This window comes from Manis pentadactyla, chromosome 9, assembly GCF_030020395.1.
Source record: "Manis pentadactyla isolate mManPen7 chromosome 9, mManPen7.hap1, whole genome shotgun sequence".
NCBI lineage: Eukaryota > Metazoa > Chordata > Mammalia > Pholidota > Manidae > Manis > Manis pentadactyla.
In genome coordinates, this window is record NC_080027.1 from 39,495,815 (window position 1) to 39,521,838 (window position 26,024).

Sequence of the window (26,024 nt, forward strand, 5' to 3'; positions counted from 1 at the left end):
GTTTTGTAGGTTTTAGGATAAGTTTTGCATTTCTCTTGTTAAATTTATTCCTATTTCTGTTCTTTTTGACACTATTCTAAAAGGAATTGTTTTCTTTTCAGATTGTTCATTGCTAGTTTGTAGAAATACAATTGCTTCTCTATATTGATCTTACTCTGAAATACTGCTGAACTTGTTAGGCCTAATAGTTTTTTAGTGGGTTGCTGAAGATTTCTACATAGATCATGTCACCCAAATATACAGATAGTTTTACTTCTTCCTTTCTAATATGGGTCCCTCTTATTGTTTTGCCTTGCATAATTGCCCTGGCTAGAATGTTAAATAGAAGTAGTAAGAGAGTGGACATCCTTGTCTTGTTCTTGATGATATGGGGAAGGCTTTTAGTTCCTTGATCATTAAATATGTTAGCTGTGGATTTTCATAGATGCCCCTTTATCAAGCTGAGGAAGTTTCCTTATATTCTTAAATTTTTTTTGTTACCATGAAATGGTGTTGGATTTTGTCAATTGCTTTTTCTGACTCTACTGAGATGACCATGGTTTTTGTCCTTTATTGTATTGAGAAAGGGTGTTAAATTAACACCTTTTTTTCCTGATGTTACACCAATTTTACAATACTAGGTTAAATACCACTTGGTCATGATACATAACTCTTTTTAGATATTGCTGGATTCAATCTGGTAGCATTTTGTTGAGGACTTTTTTTGCATCTGTACTCAGAAGAGATAGATTGGTCTGTAGATTTCTTTTCTGTTGATGTCTTTGCCTAGCATCTGGAATCAGGGGAACAATGACCTCACAGAATGAGCTGAGAAGTGTTTTCTCCTAGTTTTTGGAAGAGTTTGTGAAGAATTGGTTTTAAATCTTCCTTAAATGTTTGGTTCATAGAGTTCACTCCTTTTTATTGCTGAGTTGTATTCCATTACATGACTATAGCACAATTTGTTTAACCGTTCACCTGTTGATAGATACTTGGGTTATTTCCAGGTTTGGAATAAAGCTATGAACATTAGTGTACAAATCTTTATATGGACATATGTTTTCACTTTCTTGGGTAAATATTTACAAGTGGAATTGCTGGGTCATTTGGTAGGTGCATATTAACTTTATGAGAAAATTCCAGACTAATTTTCAGGGTGGTTGCATCAGTACACTTTACACTTCCACCAGCAATGAATTTGCTTACTCCACATCCTCACATTAGGTATTGCCAGTCTTTTTCATTTTAGCCATTCGAATGGGTATGTTGTGATATCTTAAAGTTGTTTTCATTTACATTTTGCTTATGAATAATATTAAGCACATGTACATACGCTTATTGGCCTTTTGTGTACCTTCCTTTTTACAGAGTTTGTTCATATATTTTATCCATTTTTTAAAATTAGATTTTAATTGAGTCTTCTTACTATTGAGCTGTAGGAGTTGTTTACATATTCTGGATAGAAGTTCTTTGTCAAGCATAGATAGATAGAGAATATTTACCCTGTCTATGGCTTTCCTATGCATTTTTCTTAACAGTGTTTTTTGATGAGCAGAAGCTTTAAAATAAACTTTAAATTTTGATGAATTCCACTTGCTGTATTTTCTCTTACAGTTATCGCTTTCTGGGTCCTGTCTAAGAAATCTTTGCCTATCCAAAGATCATGAAAATAATCTTTTACGTTTTCTTCTAGAAAACATTTTCATAGTTAATTTTTCCAGCACTGTTTGGTAAACAGACTTTTCTTTCCACATTAAATTGCTTTTGCTCTTTGGATGAAAATCATTTAACCACTCACTATTTCTGGACTAACTATTTTGTCCCATTAACCTAGTTTTTCTCTCTCTATGCCAATAACACAATTTGGATTACTATAGCAATACTGTAAGCTTAGAAATCAGGTAAATTCTACACCTCTGTCCTATTTCAAGACTGCTTTACTCTAGATTTTTTGTATTTCCATATAAATTTTGAACCAACTTGTTAATTTCTTAAAAACATGGGCTGATAGAAATTTGATTATTGCTTTGAACCTATTGATCCATTTGGGGAGAACTGACAAGTTAACAATATTGTGTTCTTCCAATCCATGAACATAATTTATCTTTCCATTAATTTTGAGTTTCTTTCACTTCAATGTTTTGTAATTTTTAGTGTGAAGGTTTTGCACACATTTTGTTATATTTATTCCTAAATATTTTGTTCTTAATGTTATTATAAATAGTATTTAATCTTTAAAAATTTCCAATTGCTTATTGTTAGTATTTGTAAATATAATTTCTTGTATAATGACCTGGTATGCTGTTGCATCACTAAATTCATTTATTAGGTTTAGTTTTTTGTGGGTTTTAGGTATATTTCTTGTTTTTCTATGTACATGATCATGTTCCAAAGATAATTTTACATCTTCCTTTTCAATTTATATGCCTTTTATTTAATTTTATTATCTTATTGCATTGGCTAGAACCTCCAATAATATAATATTGAATGAACTGATAATAGCAGATATCATTGCCTTGTTCCAAGACTTAGTGGGAATGTGTTAAGTGTTTCAACACAAAGTATCATATTTAGCTGTAGGTTTTTTTTTTTTCTTTCTAGAATCTGCTTTACAGACTGAGGATGTTTTGTTCTGTTTTTGAAGTTGTTTTTCTCTTTTTATCAAGAGTAGGTGTTGAATTTTATAAAAATACCCATGGTTTACCTTCCATGTGCACCTGAAAAGAACAGGTATTCTGTGGTTATTGAGTGTAGTGTTTGGTTAAGTGTCAATCAGGTCTCATTTGTTGATTAGGCTTCTCAAGTCTTGTATATTATTGTATTGACTGCTTCTTTTCACCAAATATGGGTCACACTTTCACGTTTCTTTGGGGTTCTTAGGGGTTGTTGTTGTTCTTCCTTGTTTAGTAGCTCACCCAGACTAAATCTGTGAAGCCTGTAGTGTGCAGCCACCAGTGTTTTTCTCACTTCTGGCTTTTGTTTGTTTGTTTAATTCTTATCTTTATTTTTAAGCCCTGCTTCCTAAGGATTGTTTCTGTGTCAGCATTGCTAAGTAGTCAGTCAATGATTGGTCAGAGGCTGTGCTAAAACACCAGTTGAGCCCATAAGACTTCTACCTTCTTCCATGGCTCTGTGATGAATCTAATGTGCGGGTTACAGACTACATTCAAAATTCAGGCAATTTACAAATCTGCTCCAGCTTTTTTACTTTCTGTTGGGCACTCTTACGCTCCCTGTACCTGTTTGCATGGTCTCAAGTTCTAACAGGACTATGTAGATACCCAGGGTACTCTTTGTTCTCTCCAAACCATGTGCTTTGCCAGAGACATGTAAGAGCTTATCTATTAGGGATCATATTCCTACTCTGCGTGTTGTTCAATGTCTGAAAACAATTATTTTTGTATATTGTAAAGGTTTATAGCTGCTTGTGATGGCAGGGCCAATTCAGTACCAGTTACTCTGCAGGACCAGAAGCAGGAACTGCTCTATCATTTTTTCTTAACTGTGTGATCTTGGGCAAATCACTTAATCTGCCTTAGCCTCAATTTTTTCATGTCAAAATCAGGCTAATAATAGCTACTTCAAAATACTGTTAAGATGAAAAGAAATAATATGTATGAATTCCTGATAATGCCTAAAGTGTTTGCAGAAGTGCCACAAATGATTGTTTATTACTGTGATTGTTAAAATATGTACTGGACAGATGTGATTGAAAAGGCTAACAGAAGATCAGCACAGTCAGGTAAAGAATCATATCTGAAGCCATAAGCTCTCACCATCCCATAGAGCTAAGATTCAGCAGCAATGGCACAGCCTATAGACTTTGGATTGGCCTAACCAGCTACTGACATGCCTGGATAAAGAATGGTGTTCTTGTTCTTGTAGCCAAGAAGGACCAGATGAAGACCACTGTCCATAACAAGAAATGAAAGTGAAAGCATCTAGCATAATGGAGGCAGGGGAGTATAATGGAAAGAATATATAGGCTTTGGAGTCAGACAAACCTGGGTTTCAGTCCCAGATGTGTTATTTGATGTACATAAACCACATGTTCTATAATCTCATCTATAAAATAGAGATTCATATATACCTTGCAGCATTGTTCTGAAAATAAGAGATACTATATGTAAGGTCTCTGGTATATAGCTGAAATGCAGTAGCTACTTAATTATTATCTTTATCTTCTGACTATATCAGTTCTCTGCTTAATAATTTTCCTTGGTTTCTTATCTCCCTCAAGAAAAAAACCAAACTCCTAATATGGCTTATAAGATCCTCCATGACCTGACCACCTTTTACCTCTTTAGCCTTGAATCTTGCCCCTCTATGAGCTTCCTTGACTTTGCTTCAGCCACACTGAACTACCCTCTAATCTATTCCAGGCCTGTATACTGCCTTTATCTCTGTATGGAACATTATTCCTATGCTTGACTTGGTTTACCGATTCATACATTACTTTATTCATTCTTTTTTTCATTCATTTACAAATGTTTATGGAGGACCCATCATGGAACAGGTACTGGAATATAGCAGTGAACAAAGTATATACACCATGTCCTCACTGAATTTATCCTGTAGTCTTATCATATCTGCCAAATCTGGACATGGGACCTCTGCTACATACTTATATGATACCATGGTTTCCCCTCTCATAGCCCTTCTCTTAATGCACTATAATCACTTATTACCTATCATAAGTTAACCCTCATAAGCTGTGAGCTCTGTGGGGGTATGAATCATGTTGTCCTAATCTTTACTTTATTTCCACTGCCTAGTGCATTAAATATTTATTGAATTAACAGCAAATTACTGTTAAATGAAAATGTGGCTTGGCTCTGAAACATTCCCAGAGCACCTATTCTGTGCAAGACACTGTAGAGATAAGGACACAGGTCCATCACCTCAGCGCAAGTGAGGGTAACAGCCACCACAATCTCTGGCTCTTGGGCCCATGTGCTCATTCACTGAGCTAACAAGCCCAAGCTGATACTCTCTCAGTTCTACTGGCAGTGATAACTCACCACTGCCCTCCTCACCAACTCATCTTCTGCTAGAGAAGAGTTTTCTTCCTTCTCAGTACTTTTAGGGTCCCCAATCCACAGAGTTCTACCAGCTTCACAGACCCTGCTTATGTCTCCAAGAACCACAAGAAGTTCTGAGCAGCAGCAGCAGGTTCACACACACGAATGCCTGTCCGTGAAAGACCAGACCCATGTGAGGCATCTTTTGGCTTTCTTCTAGCCTTGGGGAGCTTCCCGCCTCCCTTGGGCACTATCTCCATAGCTTCATCTTCTTTCCTCAGTTACAAATGTCAAAGCCTAGTTGTATTTCCTCTCTCTAAGTGAACAAAATGAGTATAACTGGAAACTTAGTTTTGCTTAAGAAATTAGGTTGGTCTCCATTACTTGAAGCATTGAGAAAGTCATTCTCATGTACTAGTGATGAGCATCAAAATCAGTACAACCTTAGGGCAATTTGGCAATGTATGTCAAAAGTTGCTTAAAAACGTATGCCTTTGATACAGTAATTCTATTCCTAGGAATCTATGCTAAGGATAATTTAAAATACAGTTGCCCCTTGAACAACACAGGTTTGCACTTAATGGGTACATTTATATGCAGATTTTTTTCAACAAATATATAGGAAAAATTTTTGAGATTTGAGATAATTTGAAAAAAAGATTGTTTTCTCTAGCTTACTTTATTGTAAGAATGCAATATATAATACATATATCATACAAAATACATGTTAGTTGACTATGTTCTCAGGAAGGCTTTTGGTCAACAGTAGGCTCTTAGTACTAAACTTTTTGGGGAGTCAAAAGTTATACATGGATTTCTGACTGTGCAAGGGGTCATCACTCCTCACCTCCACATTACTTAAGGTCAGCTATATATCAAAATGCAAGTAGTTACCCAAAATGCAAACATAATATTCAGGAGAAATTTGTCTCTATCAGACTTGCTTAAGTTACTTATGAGACATGCAATTTTCAGATGAGTTATTATTACAAGGTACTTAGGTCCAAAATTTAGCCATTTGGAGATCTGGGTTAAAAAAAAAGCTCTCTACTCTGTAATGTGGTGGAGCATTGAGAGGAATGGACTAAAATTTCAGAAATCAAACCCCACCAATGACTTGTATGATGGCCTTGGTAAATCACCTAACCTCCCGGGGCCTGTTTCCACATCAATAAAATGGGGTAATAGTCAGCCTACCTACCTTGGAAAGGCATGTAAGGAGAGGACCTTTCCCTTTTGTCTATACTAGTGAGCTTTCGGTAATGATAGGAATTGTCTTCATTGGCTTCCCTTTGCCTTTAGAATGACAAAATCCTTACCACAGCCACAGAGCTCCCAACAGTCTAGCCCAGCCTACCCTCTAGCCTTATTTTGGGCACAGTCCCCCTGTCAGTCACTGTCCTCCAGCCACACTCCTCCGTGGGGCCTTCACACATGTTTTTCCCTCGGCCTGAAATCCCATACTCCTTCTGCCTGGCCAATTCCTACTTATCTGTTAAATCCGATCTTTAATGTCACTTTCACCAGAATATCTTCCTAGATAACCCCCAACATGGTTAGGCCCCTCTATTAATTACATCCTCTCACAGTGTCCTCTGCAGATTCTTTCTAAGACTTTCCACAATGGTCCTGAAATATCTGTTTACACCATTATTTATCTGGTGGCCTCTCCCTTTCCAATGTCCCTGAGGGCAGGTTCTGTTTTTGACTTGTTCATGGCTGTGTATTTTTAGGGCTTGGAAGAGTGTCCAGGAGAGAGACCTGAGGTACTCTGATAACTGAGTGGATCCTTATAGTTTCGAGCATCAGAGATAGGGATCTAATGCCTTCATTTCACAGCTGACAAAACTATCACCCAGAGATAATAAATGACTCTTCCACGATCACATGGCCAGTCAGTAGAAGAGGCAGTTTTTGAATTCATTCATTCATTCAATAATTTTTTTCTAAGAACCTACTATATTCCAGTCACTGTCCTAGGTGCTAGAGATACAATGGTTGTCAAGATAGCCCCTGACCTCCTAGGACTTACATGGTGGTGGTGGAGATGGCCAATAAGCAGATAAACAAAGGGCAGTTATCACTATCTCAGATATCATATATCTATGAAGAAAGAGGTGCTCCGAACACAAAGTCATGTAACCCGTGAGGACTTAGATCCATGTTTTCTGCTTCAAAGTGCAGGGCTCTTTCCACTACACCACGCTGCCTGCCCTGAGTAAACAAACAAAACCATAATTTATGAGGCTCCCTCAGCTGCCTGTGTGTGTGCTTGGTAGGGTGAAACCCTCATGCTGTCCATGAAAAAGGGCCAACATCATCAGAGGCAGCAGCTGACTGGCTTGCTTGCTAAAGCAGGTGTCACAGCGTTAGCCAGCCTGGCCTCTACTCCCTTGAAACTTCACATCTGGCGCCCAAAGAGAGAGGGAGTGTGTTTAAATAAGACAGCTATTGACCAAATGGATTGAGGAGGGTTGGAGTTGGCTGGTCTCTGGGAATGATGCAAACCACAAGGGGACAGTACTCAAGAGATGAACAGAGAAAACAGATGGACTCAAACTGCAGGCATGACTATTGCCTGAGCACCCCATACATCACTGTGGGAAGCAGGGGGAAGCCTCTCTGCTGCTGGAAATTTTTTTTTTTTTTCATTTATAAAGGCACCCTCTCATGTCTGTACTTGGGGAAATAGAATGTACATTCAGACCACTGGCTTTCCCCTAAACTGTGAATTTCAAATAGAAATGTGCCTGGAAGAAGAGTACAGAATGCATGCAGAATGACACGGCAGTCTACCTGAAAGGTAGGAGTGCTGGTGGATCAAAGGGGAGTCACGGATTGGACAGGTAAGTGGAACCACAAGGATGCCCATGGAAACACTGGGTTCACCAGCTCTTCTTCTTCACTTTGTCACAGCACCAGTTTTCATAATCCAATGTGCCGTCTATAAAATAAAGTGGACATTCTAATAAAGGAGACTTGAAAAAAAATAAATGAAGGGTGTCAATTCATTTTCTCACAAGGATAGGATTAAAGCCCAAATCTCTGCTTTGAAAATAGTAATAGTAATCATTTACTGACCCATCACTGTGAGTTGGGCATTTTATTACCTCAAATCCTCACAATACTCTTAAGGTAGGTACTACCTTCATTTTACAGATGGGCAAACTGAGGTTCAGAGAAGTTATGACTTCATGGAGGCCCCACTGGTAGTAAATGAGCACTGAGCTCCAGTCTGACTCTAAAGTCGAAATACTTTCTACAAAACCAAGAAGTGACAATTCTTGTCAGATAGCATAAAGTGCCTGTCTCTAGCTGCTCTGCTGTTTCTATCGTTTTATAGGCTGGGAAGCCACATAACTCATATTGTGAGCTATACACAATTCTAAGTAAAGCAGGGCAGCTTTATACAGGAGTTTCGGGATAGCTCTTCCCTTCTTTTAGGGGTGAGCCTTGAGATTTGAAGCAAAAACTTACTGCTAGAGCAGAAGTATATCACTGTACAGCCCCAGGTATAATGGCTTTTCAGTGAGTGCCTGATATGTACTCTAGTGATGATATGCGAGACCGCTTTCTGCACACCACACCACCGGAGCACAGCTCATGTCAAGAATGGATGATGACAGGACACTCACAAGCCTGCCCCTCAAATCCCAGCTCTGCCATATGGTAGCTGGGCAGCCTCTCTGCCACTCAATTTCCTAATTTACAAAATTGGGCTGATATCTATGCCTCACAAAATTGTTAGGATTAAGTGACATAAAGCATATGGAAGTACCTGGCATGGAATAAATGTACAATAAATATGACGGGATGAATTTAGCTGACCAGTCTGGAACTATGGGTCATTTTGGCCCAGTGAATTCCAGGGAGATGCAGTCAGTTCCAGGTCTAAATCAGAGTGTGTGTTCGTGCGTCAGAGAATGGCCTATGTGTATCTTTAGTGGAACAGTGGAACCAATCCCATCTCCATGGTTTAACTAGGACTATGGCTCAGGAAAGAGCCAGAGGATTTCCAAGCATGAGATGACCCAGCAAAAGGCAAATCATTCCACATTTGAAGTCACTCCCAGTCTTCTCCTGTCCTGAGTTCAAAGGAGATCAAAGGAGTTACTAGGCTAAAACTGAACTAAATCTAACTTCATATTATTTTCCTCTGCTTGCTCTATCTCAAGATGAAAGTTTGGCTCTCATTACTTATGACCTACTTCATACCAGTAATGTTCTCTTCAGGTTACACAGTAATTTTTTTGAATATAATATACAAATCTGACATGTTACAATTCTTCAATGGCTTCCTATTGCCTACAGAGTGAAATCTAAACTACTTAGCAAAGTCCTCTATGATCTGGCCCCTGTCTACTTCTTTGGCCTCATAACCCACTATTCCACCTCTCCCCAAACCTGATAACTCCCAACACACTTACCGCTTTCTCTTGTGCCTGCACCTCTTCAGGTCTCTGTCCTATTCCTTCTGCCTGCAATGCCCTTCACTTTCCAATTTGGCAAGCCCCTATTCTCAAGACTTCAATTTAAGGGATTCCTTATCTGTGAATCCTTAATCACTAAGACATCCGTTCCCTGTGCTCACACCAACTTGTGGGCACACACCTCCTTTACATAGAGGAGGAAAGAATATAGGTTTCAAGTCAGTAAGTCTAGAGTCCAAATTCTGGCCATCCCTACAGGCCAGTCAGAACACCAACCAGAGAAGAGAAAACCTTACTCTCTAGCCTGATGTATAACCCACCGGTATGGTTTTCCTTACATAAAGATAGATACAGCAGATCGTAGCCTAAAGATTCAATGACCTGAACCACTGGTAAGATCATCCCTATCAGGGACTGGCAATTTTAAAGGTGTAATTCATTTTACTCCTTTTGTTCCAATTTCCATATTTACTCACACCCCCATCTGACAAGGAGTCAGCTTACCATACAGGTTTACTAATCACAACCATTCAAGTATTCTAGTTCTTCCAATTTTTTATTATAAATTTATTATTAAAAATAAATACATCTCACCACTCACTGGGCAAATCATTTAAATTCTTCAAGCCTCCCTATCTTCATTTATAAATAAAAAGTGTTGTGAGGATTAGAGAAACTGTACTTAGCTACTTAGCACAAATTTTGGCCTATGGTTAGCATTCATAAATATTACAGCTCATTATAATTATTTGTCTATGCCTCCCCCTCCACTAGATAGTAAATTCCTCAAGGGCAAGAAATGCATATTTGTTATCCCCAGCATCTAGCACAACAGTCTGGGCACAAACTTTTAAGAAAGTCTAAAACATACAAACATGCACGTATTTCCCTTTCCAATGACTGTCCAGTAAGGCAAAGAACTTGTCATGTATGTGCTTCTCTTATATCTTTTACAGGTACCACCATGGTTATGGGGCAAATCAGTAAACATTCATCCAAGGCACATTTATGAGCAGAACAACACATTCTTATTAGGGACTGCTATATAGTGGCAAAGTCACATGATGCAAAGTCTGAAGACTTTCATTCGCTTACTGTGAGATGGTGTTGAGCATACTAGCTTAACCATCTGGGCTTGTGTTTTGCAAAATGGGGGGAGAGAAAAACCTTGCAGGTTATCACAGGCCTGTAATAAGATGAAGCAAAGCCCATATAAATAAAGGTAGAATGTAACTAAGGGGAACAAAAGAAACACTCCTATCATGCTTTATGGTTTGCAGGAAAATGGTTCTGTTTTCTACACATCCTATTCCAGGATTGAATAAAAGAGCACGATACCATTATTATGCTATGTTTATATAATCTTCACACATATTTTTGGAAAACCTGGTTTTGACATCCAACATGGCGAACACCACCTTGGCCTGACCATGTGTAATCAGCAGGCAACAAGTGCCCCAGGACCACTTTTCTACCTGTGAACTTGCAGCATGGTTTAAATATCACCAAAAAAATGCCAGTTTTCCTCTTGTTTTTCTTACAAAGGTTAAGTCAAAGGCAAGACCAAGAATTGGACAACCTTCTTTAAGGAAAAACAGTGTTCTTAATTTAAACTGAAACTGGATTGCTCAGGGAACTATGCTCTATTTAGAAGAGTTTCCTGGTAATCTAAAATGAATCAGAAAATTTAACTTTAGACTCTCTTTAAATTCCTAACATTTATTGTCTACTTATCTAACTCTGTAATTTAGTAAGTATGATATACTGAACATAACTGAATCTTTGTTTATAGATTCAGGACCACTTGGCAGGGATGTTGTTGAAAGGACTCAAGCAGCAGATGAGTGGTTGAGTTAGATAAACATTAAGGTTGTCTTCAAATCTGAAAACTTGGGTCTGAACAACTAGTTGTACTTTCACTTGTAAAAATGAACATCAATCATCACTGGGCAGTATAGGAGTGTGAACTAATCTATAGGCAAGAGCAGTATAATTTAGTGACAAAGTCTACAGGCACTGAAGCCAAATTGTTAAGATTTATATCCTTGCTCTGTCACTTGCTAACTTCATGACTTTGAACAGTTACTTTACTTCTCTGCCTCTGTTTCCTCATGTGTAATAGAGGAATAAAAGTACCCATCTCATAGGGATGGTATGAGGATTAAGAGTTAAGAACTCTAACATACTTGGAACAGTGCCTGGTACACAGTAGGTGCTCAAAACATTTGAGTTATTCTTTGTTAGTTTCATATGTTAAAATACAAGGCGCTGTCCATGCAGTATTTCATTAAAATCTTAAAATAACCCTTTAAAGTAGGTGGTAGCTCTCTGTGGAAATGAGGAAACCGAAGTTCTCAAGTAACTTACCTATGGTCATCCAGAGCCCTCTGTCTCCCAGCCTGCATTGTTCCCACCACAGCACCCTGCTTCCCCAGTGTGCCAAAACAGTTGAGTGTGTACAAAACTGAGTTGAATTTATTATGCTGTTCCAATGAAATCCTAAACCCTCTAAGCTGCCTTTTAGAAAAATCCTTGGAATAATAACAGTATCTGCTTGCACTCTTGTCAATATTCTCATTCTTAAGGTAGGACAGAAATAACTCCATTAAGGGTTTACTTTATCACGGTTTACTTACACCCTGATCATGTAAATGGCCAAGTGACGCCACAAAGCTCAATAAAATCCACTGAAATGGTGACCCTTCCTCAACACGTGTCTTGTCGTAAATCCTTTATTGTTCTTTGCACGGGACTATAACATTTTGCCCATATGATTACCCAAGTTCTTTTCTGAATTACTAAGTCCCTGCCTACCACCCGCCTAAGCGTCATCTCAGTTGCTATCTAGCGCTGTTTAGTGTGCATGTCCCGCCACTGTGAAATGCTAACCTGAGCTCTTGGAATTCCTAATGTAGCTTCTTCAGGACTAAACATGATGAGCATTTAACAACTGTTTTGTGCTCTGGAGTTGAATGATCCAGAGCAGACACTAAACAATGTGGTTTTTGTGTTCTTCAAGAGCAGGCCAGTAAAAGACACGAAACAAGAACCTTAAAAAGGAAAGCCTAAAAGACTAGAACAAAGTAGTTAAAGAAGGCCTAGCCATGAAGAACTTTGAGTATTAAGAAAAGGAGGGGAAGAAGCTGAAGTGAAGCCTCCAGAAACAAGGAATCTGGCAAAAGCAAATGAGAAAAGAGGGGAGAGGCTTCAGGGAGCCAGACAGTATCTGGGTTTGAAATGGAAGGGGAATTCTGGAGTTAAGGTAGGTCTGGATCAACAGCCTTACCACGTTTCTCAGGCTAAAGAGCCTGGGTGGCAATCTGTGGGTGGCCACACTTAAGAACACAAAAAAACTGGACACAGACACAAGTGACGAGAAGTGTCATGTAGCAGGGAGCGGCAAGAGTCCGTCCTGAATGCAGTCATTTGGGCACAATGTGCCCTTCAGAGGGCACGGTGACAGCATGGGCTAATTTACAGAGCTGCCAGGGCAGTAACTCAGAAAGCAATACTGCCTTCTCACAACAAAATGAGGCAGCCCCAGAATGTTTCATGGTGGTAAAAAGCTGCATTACAGCATAATGAGATCCCGGAACCAATGAAAGGAGACAAGTTTACCAAAACGAGTCTTGACACAGAATACGTTTCTGGCAAATACATTATTATGCACTCATTCTACTCATGTCCTGAAGAAACTATTTAGTTTCCTTATATGGCCCTTCTCTTCAGCTCTCTCTCGTATAGTAACTAATGTCTTTTTAGAGAAACAGAGAGAGAAAAGAAATAAAACTGTTCCACTCGACCCCTTCCCCACCTCAGCTTTTTTGCAGGGAGGTGAGTAGAGGCTCACATCATTGAGAGTGTCAGAGAAGAACTACCAGCCTTTGAAACCGCTTTTTAAAACTGAAATTATTTCTGCTAGAGAAATCTATGTTGATGGGGGAAGACAAGGGGAATATTGCAATTGTCTATGCTGGCTGTCAAATTAGGCAGCCTTGTTTTAACCATGACGTTTTTCTTTAACCCCATCAGAACTTTAATTTCAATACTAGTACAACTAAGATAAAACATGCATACCTGGGTAGAAATACTCACTATATGGCATACAAAAATCAAAGAAAATGTCAGCTGTCACTCTTAAATGAGAATCAACTTCTAATGTTACTCTTCTTAAAATCCTCCCATTGGTTCTTATAGTCTTCAAATAAAATCCAAACTCCTTAGCAGGGCCCCAGCTTCATTTCTCAATACATGTTCCCCCTATGACTTCTACAGTCCTTTCCCCCCAAAGCCAGCCTCCTCTGCCCAGAAAATCCTCTACATTCCACTTTGCTTGGCAAAATTCTTCTTCTCCTTCAAAAACCAACTTGGCTTCCTCTCTTCCAGAAAGACTTCCTCAACACTCACCCTCCCATGAGCATTCAGAGGACCCTGTGTGTGTTTGTTCCCGCACTCACTGTAGGAACGTTATACATTTACTTACTGGCTTGTCTCTGCCACTGGATCCTGAAGACAAGTGCCAAATTCTAGGATTCTGTTATATCCTCTAGCGCCTGTATACCACAGGCCTGACACACATTAGATACACAGAAATGTTTTAATTAATAGTAAATATAGTTAGTCATCAAAGAATCCCATTTTCTTTCAGTAAGAAAATCTCTCTCTCTCTAAAACCTTTCATAAAATAGGACAACTGTCTTCCCCCTTTGATTACATTTACAGCCACAACACTGAGTTTGAAAGAGTGTAACATCCGGGTCATATCCTTGACAACATTTCAGGAAGTTGGTAGCTAATTATATCATTTATGACATCAGGAAGGAAGCCATTTGTAGAGCACCTATGTACCACCATACTGAATTAATGCATATACACATCACTTCGGTCTTGACAACCCATGGTAACTTACTTCAGCTCTATTTTTGATTTGACAAAGAACCTGAAGCTTAGAAATTTGCCCAAGGTCACACAGCCAGTAAGTGATGAAGCCAAACTAATACAGTATGTGAGATAAGGACTAGATTTTCCTCTTAATGAATGAAAAAATGAGGTTTACTGAAACTAAGATTTCTCACAGGGCTGAAAAATACTGAAGAGAGTAAATAACTTGTCCATATCAGACTATGGGTATGTAGTTTTAACAATATAAACTGAAAAACCAGCCTTGCTTCTGTTCAGGGTTTAAATAATTGCACACACTGCCACCATACTCTCAAATAACAGATGCATCAGACATTCACTGTGAAGCACTGTTTTAAAACAACTTCTCAAATTTATTTAGTTCATGTAGATAACATGGTAGAAGTTTGTATTAAAAAAAAAAAGCCGCTACTCCCTACGTCCTCAAGCCTTGCAGACAGCTCAGTCAGGCAGCATACTGAGCACAGGGATCATAGGATTTGCATTAGCCTTTCAAAGATGGAACTCCAACCAGCACCAGAGTTTTCCAGTAAAAATTCAGTTTTATTCGAGGTCCTAGCATAATAATTAAAAAAAAAAAAAGACTGGATTGTTTTTCTCTTTAATTTGCCATTCCTATTTAGAAAAATGACTGAAGGAAATGACAAAAATAACCATTGAAAAGGGAGGGATTCCTCTCCAGAAGTTCTTTGTAAAGGCAAGGCCAAACTTTCCATATTTTCACATTTTTAAGAAGAAAGAGGTTTAAAAATAAAGTCGACCTTTATTTTGCTTGCTGTACAAAGACTCTGCCTTCTCAAGTCTTAGACACAATGCCAGTACTCATCTCCCAAACTTCTATTCTTAATCAAGTCCACAGGGTGCTGGCTGGAGTCTGGGGAGACGGCTGCTGAAGATGCTCATATTAATCCAAGGTCAGTCACAACCCTAACCTTACACAGTAGACAGCTGACCACATCACGACATATACCAGGCTAATGCCCAAGGACGAAGTCAGACATCCCTCATCTATTAGACATGACTCACACCAGCAGTCCAGGCCGTGTTCTTTCCCCAGAGCTCACTACGTAAGGTCACTGCCATACCACTTCGATCCACTGAGATTCACTCTACAGCCGTAAGGAAGGTCACATAAAAGTTATCATTGGAATAGATGATTTTCCCTAAGTAACAAATGAAAAGGTTTTTACTTGCCATTTAAACCTATGAACAACTCAGTCTGTCCATCTCTTCTTGGGCAGCCTGTACTTTCAGGAAAATGAGTGTTAAAAATACAGAAGAACAACCTCTGCATATAAGGGTGCTTTACCTCTGGCCTTGTTACCTTCCTGGAAAATGACTGTTTCTGAACACAGGTTCCTTGAGAAGGAGAAATTTTACTTAAATGTTGTATAGTGTATGTACAAAGGGATTCTTTTTTATCCTTCACGTCATCCTATGGATTTCACTCTCCGGGTATTGAGTCAGAGAGAGGGGGGCAGACAAAAATCACAAAGAGCAATGAAAAGTGTGCCCTGTGTCAGCAACTTGACGACTCCTCTAATATCATCAATGCTAAGTAATTTCTGGTGGAGCTGAACACATCATTACATTTCTATTTGTGCTCTGCCTGAGGCTTTTCCCTAACCATTAACTATGAGGGAAGGTTAGAGAGCTTTTGTGAAAGGGATAGAACACAGTAACACGCTGGTCTGTAGCCAGGTATCAGTGCACTGTATAATGGAAGAAAAGAGGATCACAGGGAGATTTTTGTTTTAGTCTTTCATCCAACCAAGATTTAAAAGACTTACAGAAAACAGCTTCACACAGAAGTGTGGTATTGAGGAAGGGATGGAGGCTGAAAGAGAAGGGAAAGAGGCAGGGGGTAGTGATAAACACACCCAGTAAACTTCAGAGATACACAAGTCCACAAACAGAAAGGAACAAGGCGGAACACTTCCCAAGCCATCAGTGGATCAGGACATAGGGTGGGTAGGGCACAGTGGATTAGCAACTAAATGGCTTCAGTGATCATTCTGAAACCTGCTCCAATTTTGGGAGTGAATTCTTCTGGACAGGTCAAAGATTGTGCTTTAAAATGTCATCAGAATGTAACAGCATTTTAAATATCCTTCTGCCACTTGTTTCCATGTGATTTTCTTTCGGTTAAAAATTGGAAACGATATAAACCTCACAGGATGGAAGAACAGTCTTTTGATACAGGGGAGGTGAGGTGCAGGATGAACTTACACAGTAAGCGAGAGTCTGTACGTCTTGGTCTTCTCCCTTGACCATTCCACACCTCTGACCTAACAGAGAAGGCAGCTCACTTCCTCTGGAAGAAGCCGGTAATGGACACTTGTCTGTTGATTTTGCCCAGAGCAGTAGTCCCTTTTTTGGGGCCCTTACGGTCCTCTTTGGATTCTTTTTTCACAGTCATGAGAGGGGGTCTGTGTACAGAGGAGGTCTTTGTCTCAAGCTCCTCTTCACTGTCTGTGCAGGATTCACTCTCAAAGACTTTTTCAGTCACTGGTAGAATAAAGAGAAAATGGGATATGAGTGGGTCAAGTCATTTAGAACACTTACCTATTAGGAGAAAGAGATGTCTTTTTCACTCTGATTCCCTCAGACCCTCTAATCAAGGTGGTTGTGCTCACCTAGTACTGCTCAGGTAGCAAATATGTATCTTGAGCTCACACAGCCTCAGAATCAACACTCGGCCTTATTCCCTTACTGCTGTGTCTCATAGCTTTAAATGGGCCCTTACCACTTGACTGCCCAACTTCTGCATTTGGGTCCTAGTCTATGCCAGCTAATGTCCTGAACTCTCATCAGAACTATCTGTACCTCAAACACCTACTTCTACTCCATGCTTTGACTGACTTCTTCAGTTCTCACCTCCCTGACCCCACAGTGCCAGCCTATTTCTACTGCTGGTTTTCTTGGTTTTAATCTCTGCTCTATTTATTAGTTCCCATCCTGTCCAGCCAGGCTCACCGCCATGGACCCTCCTGGCTAGCTCTATCCTGATGTCAGCCACTCTCTGCACATCCTGCATACAGAGAAGTGGAGATTAAATACTCAACTGTTCAGTTCTTAGTTCTGAGTGACCCAAGATTTAGTAGTGGTCTACATCATGAAGGTAACTGTCCCAAGCAAATTCATTCAGATGACAAACTTGATAGTTTTAAGGGAGGACAATGATACAATAAGAAACAAAGTTACCAATTCTCTTACTTCCTATCAGCCAAGGATATCTTGCCCCGTTTACTACCAATAAAATTCACTAAATCCTCCCCAGTGGAAACTTTGAAAAGAACTATACCAGTGAGCAGTCATTATAAGGAAGCCACCAAGCGTACAGGCAGACAACGGCCTCCAACAATAATGTCAGAGAATTGATGAGGGTCTCTTCAATACTATTGCAATGCATAGACCAACCCCAAGAAACAGAACAATGCCACCTTCCTGTGACTTAGCTGTAGCAGCTGTGTAACCAATGTCATTTAAATTCTTTCTCAGACTTCCTGGTTGCAGCAGGAAGATGATGAGAAACAGTAAAGGAAAACATCTAAGCTAAATAGTCACCTAATATCCATAATAAATGTTCAAATGTTTAAAGTGAAAGTTATTTTTGTCCAGTAAAAAACAATGATAGTTTTTAGCTTTTAACTACTGATCATTTCTTTCTAAGAAAATATATTTGTCAAATTGTTCTAGACAAATAGGCTTTGGAATCAAATATATCTGGTGTTTTAGCATCTAGTCTACTCTCAAACTTTAACATGCATCAGAATCACATGGCTTGTTAAAACAGATGGCTGGGCTCTACCTCCAGAGTTTCAGAGTCACCAGGTCTGGGGGGACCCGAGAATTTGCTTTTTCAACATGTCCACAGGTGATGCTGATGCTGGTTTGGGGACCACACCTTATGAGTCGCTGTTCTTTCCTCCCCTGTAAGCTGCCTCACAGAATGTACGGACACATGGAGTAATCTTTGGGAGGTACCCTTCAATGCTATTTTTCCCCTCACCATGGGTCATGGTAGAGATCAACTGACTATTGCCATACCCATCTTTTCCCACACTAAGGTTGCATAATTAACAGTTCCCTACCTAAGAGTTCCTAGGATTTGTTATTACTTTCAAGAGCCTATAATTCACTTTGCTGACTTGTCACCTTTTAGAGGCTAAAAAGCACTGTTAAGTTTTAAATATATAAGTGTTCTCAAAGGCCTTACTACTCAACAATGTTCCATAGACCAGAGGCATTACACTCTCCCCTGAGTCTACACAAATGCAGTATCTCAGGTCCTACCCCAGGCCTACTGAATCAGAATTTGAGTTTTAACAAGATCTTCAAGTAATGTACATACTGAACAAAGCTTGAGATATGTTGCTCTAAAATGCTTAGAGGATTTCCATGACCTACCTATTAGTTCAGCAATTATGATCCCAGAATACCACCCATATCTCATATGCAACTTGAAAAGTATCATGTAACTAAATCACTGTAACAAAATTATGACCTGTTATGTACTCAATATCTCAAATTAGAGAAGTCTGAAGAGCCATCTACAAATACAGAAATGACTTACTAGTTGGTGCTGTAAGACTTGCTCCTTCATAATCTATATTCTGTATTCAAATGACAGCATGTCTATAATATTAAACTCCGGCATCAATTAGCTCATTATATCCTTACTTATTAATGAACCCAGTGGCTGTCTCATTGCCAATTTTGTGCAATGCACTACTTGGGGAATTAAAAACCAGTCAGAGCAGCACCAACAAATTTAAGCAGCGCACTCAGTACACCTTAAGAGCTAAGAGAAGTATATCCATATTCAAAGTGGTAGCTACTTCAAACTACAAGACAAAGAGATTTCAACTTAGAAATACAGGACCTTTAATTGAACATCATATCACTTTTCTGGACTTTCATAAAAAAAGGCCTAGTTTGGCAAAAATCTCTTGGACATAAACATGAGTGACTTCTTCATGAACATATCTCCCCGGGCAAGGGAAACAAAAGCAAAAATGAACAAGTGGGACTATATCAAGCTGAAAAGCTTCTGTACAGCAAAGGACACACCACCAATAGAACAAAAAGGTATCCTACAGTATGGGGGAATATATTCATAAATGACAGATCCGATAAAGGGTTGACATCCAAATTATATAAAGAGCAGATAATCCAATTAAAAAATGGGCAGAGGAGCTGAACAGACACTTCTCCAAAGAAGAAATTCAGATGGCCAACAGACACATGAAAAGATGCTCCACATCACTTGTCATCAGAGAAATGCAAATTAAAACCACAATATCACCTCACACCAGTAAGGATCGCCACCATCCAAAAGATAAACAACAAATGTTGGCGAGGTTGTGGAGAAAAGGGGAACCCTCCTACACTGCTGGTGGGAATGTAAACTAGTTCAACCATTGTGGAAAGCAGTATGGAGGTTCCTCAAAAAGCTCAAAATACAAATACCATTTGACCCAGGAATTCCACTCCTAGGGATTTACCCTAAGAATGCAGCAGCCCAGTTTGATAAAGACAGATGCACCCCTATGTTTATAGCAGCACTATTTACAATAGCCAAGAAATGGAAGCAACCTAAGTGTCCATCAGTAGATGAATGGATAAAGAAGATGTGGTACATATACACAATGGAATATTATTCAGCCATAAGAAGAAAATAAATCCTACCATTTGCAACAACATGGATGGAGCTAGAGGGTATTATGCTCAGTGAAATAAGCCAGGTGGAGAAAGATAAATACCAAATGATTTCATTCATATATGGAGTATAAGAACAAAGGAAAAACTGAAGGAATGATACAGCAGCAGAACCACAGAACCCAAGAATGGACTAACAGTTACCAAAGGGAAAGGGATGGGGGAGGATGGGTGGGAAGAGAAGGATAAGGGGGGAATAAAAGAAAGGGGGTGTTATGATTAGCATGTATAATGTGGGGGGCGGGCACAGGGAGAGCTGTACAACACAGAGAAGTAGTGGTTCAACAGCATCTTACTACACTAATAGACAGTGACTAATGGGGTTTGTGGGGGGGCTTGGTGTGGGGGGAGCCTAGTAAACATAATGTTCCTCATGTAATTGTAGATTAATGATACCAAAAAAAAAAAAATAATAATAATAATAATAATAAGGCCTAGTTTGTGTAACAGCAGAAATCTTTTCCATTTAACTGTTCTGCTCTTAGAAATCCACCTTGTCCAGAAGCCCACCCAAACTTATCTCAGAGGCCCAATTCCCCAGTCCCTGCATCAAATTCGCAGAAAGGGAAAGATCAGCTTTTTAAACCCACAGATCAACTTTGATCCAGCACAGGACAGGGAAAACCCCTAGTGCTAATACATTTGGAGCAGTCCAAACAGACAGAGGGAAGCAGAACTCCTTTGCTGGTAGTGAAAGCCAAGATTCATTAAGTTGAGCTTGGACTAAAAATCTTAAATTAAAAAAAAAAAAAAAACACTATGTAAGCAGTTTTCATTGTTGCATCCAAGGCTCTTAACAGTCCTGTCTAGAGACAGGAGTGTAAAAAAATCCACATCTCACAACTGGCCAAAACTTGAGTACTGTGTTTTGAGCAAAGCAATAGGTAACTGGCCACAAATTCCCAATTCCCAATGAATGCTCACAAAGATATATTGGACATTTTTCTTTTCAGGTAGCAGGAGGAGAAAAACTGGCACTGATGCTTTTGCCCTGTTAAATTTAAAAGAAAAAGAAAAAAAGAATAAGAAACTCAACAGTAAACACATATGTTACCATTAACTGTCAAACCATGAGGCTTGGAAATGCACTATTAGAAGACTACAAGCAAAGAAAACAAAGCAAAAGGAGTCCAGAATTCACAGGCTCATCAGAAATCTGGCACTGAAAAGGCAGAACTTCCACATGTAAGGAATCTTATGCTCTAATCATATGCGACAATTAAAACAGCAGAGGCCTTTTCAGAGGAGTGGGAAGTGGGGAATAACGGGACAGAGCTCACAGCTGGTGAGATGTCTTTACTAGTTTTAGCAACCACACTGCCTGGAAAAAGAGGATTCTTCAGTTAATCTTTTTAAGACAAAAATTTGAACCCGAACAGGAAAATCAAAAAAGAGAAAAAATACTTCTCTAGGAGAGCAAGCTGCGACAGGTGCCACAGGAAAGGAGAAACGATTATGGGCTATCCAACTAACAAGAGGTTCAAGAGCCCAAACCCACAACTCTTTCCAAACAGAAAAAGACAGTACCAGGTTCTGAACATCCCACTGGGCCTCAAGCACTAAATCCTGAAAGCCCCACAGAAGTCTGGGTCAACTGTGGAAACAGTTGGTAAAAGGAGCTAAAATATGACTGAAGAATCAACCAATGACTCAAAGTCTGAATTATACTTCTCTAGCTTTTTTCCTGACATGGCTGAGACACAGGAAACATACAGGAAGCGATCTGGAGGAGTCACACCCCTCTGTAGAACAAATGGAACTAAATACCAAGAAGACACCTGACATTCTTCAGAGCCCAATCATCTGTCAGAGTTTCTTTTCCACTGGTCAAATGTATGAAACAGCCATTCTTAGAAATATGTTTCTCAACATCTGTGATAACACTTTAAGTTAGTATTGTGGTTTTCATCCTGAATGTGTTTTTAGATATATTACCTCACTTGAATCTTTATAACAGCCCCACATATAGGCAAAATGGTATTTTATCTCCACAGATCAAGAAACTCCTTCCCAGAGGCAAAGTAACCTTCATCCAAGATCTCAAAGCTTATTTTTATAGCTTACAGCTCAAACAAGAACCCAGGTGTTCTGACTTAAGTTGTAATGTTCTCTACACTCTGCTACTCAAAGTGTGGGCCACAAATAGCATGGCATCCCTTGGGGGCATGCCATGTGCACATTAAAGTTTGAAGCACACTGACCTGTAAGGGACTACGGTGCCTCTCTACGGTAATAATTCTATCTCTGGATTTGGAGTCAAAATGTTTTCTTACCTATGCAGCCTTCCTCATCCACAAAGGTTTTAGATTTCAGCACACGCTTTCGTTTTCTTTTTTCTCCACTTGAGCTCTAAAATATTACAGGAAGATCACAGATTAAGTTGATCAATGAAGCTAGAGAGAAAAATAATGAAAGCTTTTCAATGCATAACAATCAACCTTCAATATTCCATGATGACAAAAAGTTGAAGGAGGAGCTCTACACATTTCCTTTTATGGGACCAGCCCTACCCACAGACAAATTATGATCATTGTATGTGGAGGTTTGATATTTACTGTTTATGACAAGAAAAGTAGCACGTTGAGCAAAAAACTGTGTTCATTCAGTCAGCAAAGTTTTGTTGGGTAGTGCAGGCACCATGGTTAAAAAGACCAATAGGGGCTAGGGCGGAAGATGGCGGCGTGAGTAGAGCAGCGGAAATCTCCTCCCAAAACAACATATATCTATGAAAATATAACAAAGACAACCCTTCCTAGAATAAAGACCAGAGGACACAGGACAATATCCAGACCACATCTGCACCTGAGAGAACCCAGCGCCTCGCGAAGGGGGTAAGATACAAGCCCCGGCCCCGCGGGAGCTGAGCGCCCCTCCCCCCAGCTCCCGGTGGGAAAAGAGCAGGCAGAGCGGGAGGGAGACGGAGCCCAGGACTCCTGAACACCCAGCCCCAGCCATCCGGGCCAGAGTGCAGGGCGCTCGATACTAGGAAAACAGGGCAGCAAGAACAGTGAGCAGGCACTGGAGGCTGGGCGACAGAGGACATAAGAAAAGCGCGCGACCATTTTTTTTTTTTGCTTTTTTGCTGTTTTGTTTTGGCGAGTGCTTTTTGGAAGTCTTAAAGGGATAGGGACCCCAATACTAGGGAAACAGGGCAGAAAGACCGGTGAGCAGAGGCCTGAGGCTGGCACGGGAGAATAAAGAAAAAAGAAAGACCACCTTTTTTTTTTTTTTTTTAATTAAAAAAAAAATTTTTTTTTCTTTTTTTTTTGGTGGGCGTTGTTTTGTTTTGGCGGGTGCTTTTTGGAAGTCTTAAAGGGGCAGGGCGGGTCACTTAATCCAGAGGTAGGGAATCCGGGATCTCTGGGCACCCTAACCCCTGGGCTGCAGGGAGCAGGGAGGCCCCTTACGGAGATAAATAGCCTCCCAGCAGCTCCTGCTCCAACGCGACTCCACCATTTTGGAGTAGCTGCCCGAGCCAGGCCACGCCCACAGCAACAGCGGAGATTAACTCCATAGCAGCCGGGCAGGAAGCAGAAACCCTGTCTGTGCGCAGCTGTGCAGCACAAGCCACTAGAGGTCGCTGTTCTCCCAGGAGAGGAGGGCCACAAACCAACAAGAAAGGAAGTCCTTCCAGCCGTCACTCGTCCCAGTTCTGCAGACTATTCCTATCACCATGAAAAGGCAAAGCTACAGGCAGACAAAGATCACAGAGACAACACCAGAGAAGGAGACAGACCTAACCAGTCTCCCTGAAAAAGAATTCAAAATAAGAATCATAAACATGCTGACAGAGATGCAGAGAAATACGCAAGAGAAATGGGATGAAGTCCGGAAGGAGATCACAGATGCCAGAAAGGAGATCGCAGAAATGAAACAAACTCTGGAAGGGTTTATAAGCAGAATGGATAGAATGCAAGAGGCCATTGATGGAATTGAAATCAGAGAACAGGAACGCATAGAAGCTGACATAGAGAGAGACAAAAGGATCTCCAGGAATGAAACAATATTAAGAGAACTGTGTGACCAATCCAAAAGGAACAATATCCGTATTGTAGGGGTCCCAGAAGAAGAAGAGAGAGGAAAAGAGATGGAAAGTATCTTAGAAGAAATAATTGCTGAAAACTTCCCCACACTGGGGGAGGAAGTAATCGAACAGACCACGGAAATACACAGAACCCCCAACAGAAAGGATCCAAGAAGGGCAACACCAAGACACATAATAATTAAAATGGCAAAGATCAAGGACAAGGAAAGAGTGTTAAAGGCAGCTAGAGAGAAAAAGGTCACCTATAAAGGGAAACCCATCAGGCTAACGTCAGATTTCTCAACAGAAACCCTACAGGCCAGAAGAGAATGGCATGATATATTTAATACAATGAAACAGAAGGGCCTTGAACCAAGGATACTGTATCCAGCACGACTATCATTCAAATATGACGGTGGGATTAAACAATTCCCAGACAAACAAAAGCTGAGGGAATTTGCTTCCCACAAACCACCTCTACAGGACATATTACAGGGACTGCTCTAGATGGGAGCACTCCTAGAAAGAGCACAGCACAAAACACCCAACATATGAAGAATTGAGGAGGAGGAACAAGAAGGGAGAGAAGAAAAGAATCTCCAGACAGTGTATATAAAAGCTCAATAAGCGAGCTAAGTTAGGCAGTAAGATACTAAAGAGGCTAACCTTGAACCTTTGGTAACCACGAATTTAAAGCCTGCAATGGCAATAAGTACATATCTTTCAATAGTCACCCTAAATGTTAATGGGTTGAATGCACCAATCAAAAGACACAGAGTAACAGAATGGATAAAAAAGCAAGACCCATCTATAGGCTGCTTACAAGAAACTCACCTCAAACCCAAAGACATGTACAGACTAAAAGTCAAGGGATGGAAAAACATATTTCAAGCAAACAACAGCGAGAAGAAAGCAGGGGTTGCAGTACTAATATCAGACAAAATAGACTTCAAAACAAAGAAAGTAACAAGAGATAAAGAAGGACACTACATAATGATAAAGGGCTCAGTAAAACAAGAGGATATAACCATTCTAAATATATATGCACCCAACACAGGAGCACCAGCATATGTGAAACAAATACTAACAGAACTAAAGGGGGATATAGACTGCAATGCATTCATTCTAGGAGACTTCAACACACCACTCACCCCAAAGGATAGATCCACTGGGCAGAAAATAAGTAAGGACACGGAAGCACTGAACAACACAGTAGAGCAGATGGACCTAATAGACATCTATAGAACTCTACATCCAAAAGCAGCGGGATATACATTCTTCTCAAATGCACATGGAATATTCTCCAGAATAGACCATATACTAGGCCACAAAAAGAGCCTCAGAAAATTCCAAAAGATTGAAATCCTACCAACCAACTTTTCAGACCACAAAGGCATAAAACTAGAAATAAACTGTACAAAGAAAGCAAAGAGGCTCACAAACACATGGAGGCTTAACAACACGCTCCTAAATAATCAATGGCCAAGACTGATCCAGGAAAAAACAGAAAATCTAAACAGACCAATTACCAGCAACGAAATTGAAGCGGTAATCAAAAAACTACCAAAGAACAAAACCCCCGGGCCAGATGGATTTACCTCGGAATTTTATCAGACATACAGGGAAGACATAATACCCACTCTCCTTAAAGTTTTCCAAAAAATAGAGGAGGAGGGGATACTCCCAAACTCATTCTATGAAGCTAATATCACCCTAATACCAAAACCAGGCAAAGACCCCACCAAAAAAGAAAACTACAGACCAATATCCCTGATGAACGTAGATGCAAAAGTACTGAACAAAATATTAGCAAACCGAATTCAAAAATACATCAAAAGGATCATACACCATGACCAAGTGGGATTCATCCCAGGGATGCAAGGATGGTACAACATTCGAAAGTCCATCAACATCATCCACCACATCAAC

At 39.9% G+C, this 26,024-nt stretch overlaps 1 protein-coding gene across 3 annotated transcripts in view; it reads right to left on the reverse strand.

The window, feature by feature from the left end:
• Positions 1 to 26,024, reverse strand: part of POLD3 (DNA polymerase delta 3, accessory subunit) — a 115,289-nt gene that overhangs the window by 33,004 nt on the left and 56,261 nt on the right. The window contains exons 11-13 of one of the 3 annotated variants that reach the window (XR_008999208.1): positions 22,345 to 22,420; positions 16,580 to 16,858; positions 4,356 to 7,944 (exon numbers count right to left, since the gene is read on the reverse strand). Coding sequence is in view for 1 of the 3 variants with exons in the window: in XM_057507220.1 (XP_057363203.1) it covers positions 16,656 to 16,858; positions 22,345 to 22,420 (279 nt within the window). In the remaining 2 variants the exon portion in view is untranslated. Of the gene's footprint in view, positions 1 to 4,355; positions 7,945 to 14,670; positions 16,859 to 22,344; positions 22,421 to 26,024 lie in introns of those variants that run through there. The other 2 variants (XR_008999209.1, XM_057507220.1) reach the window with 2 other exon arrangements.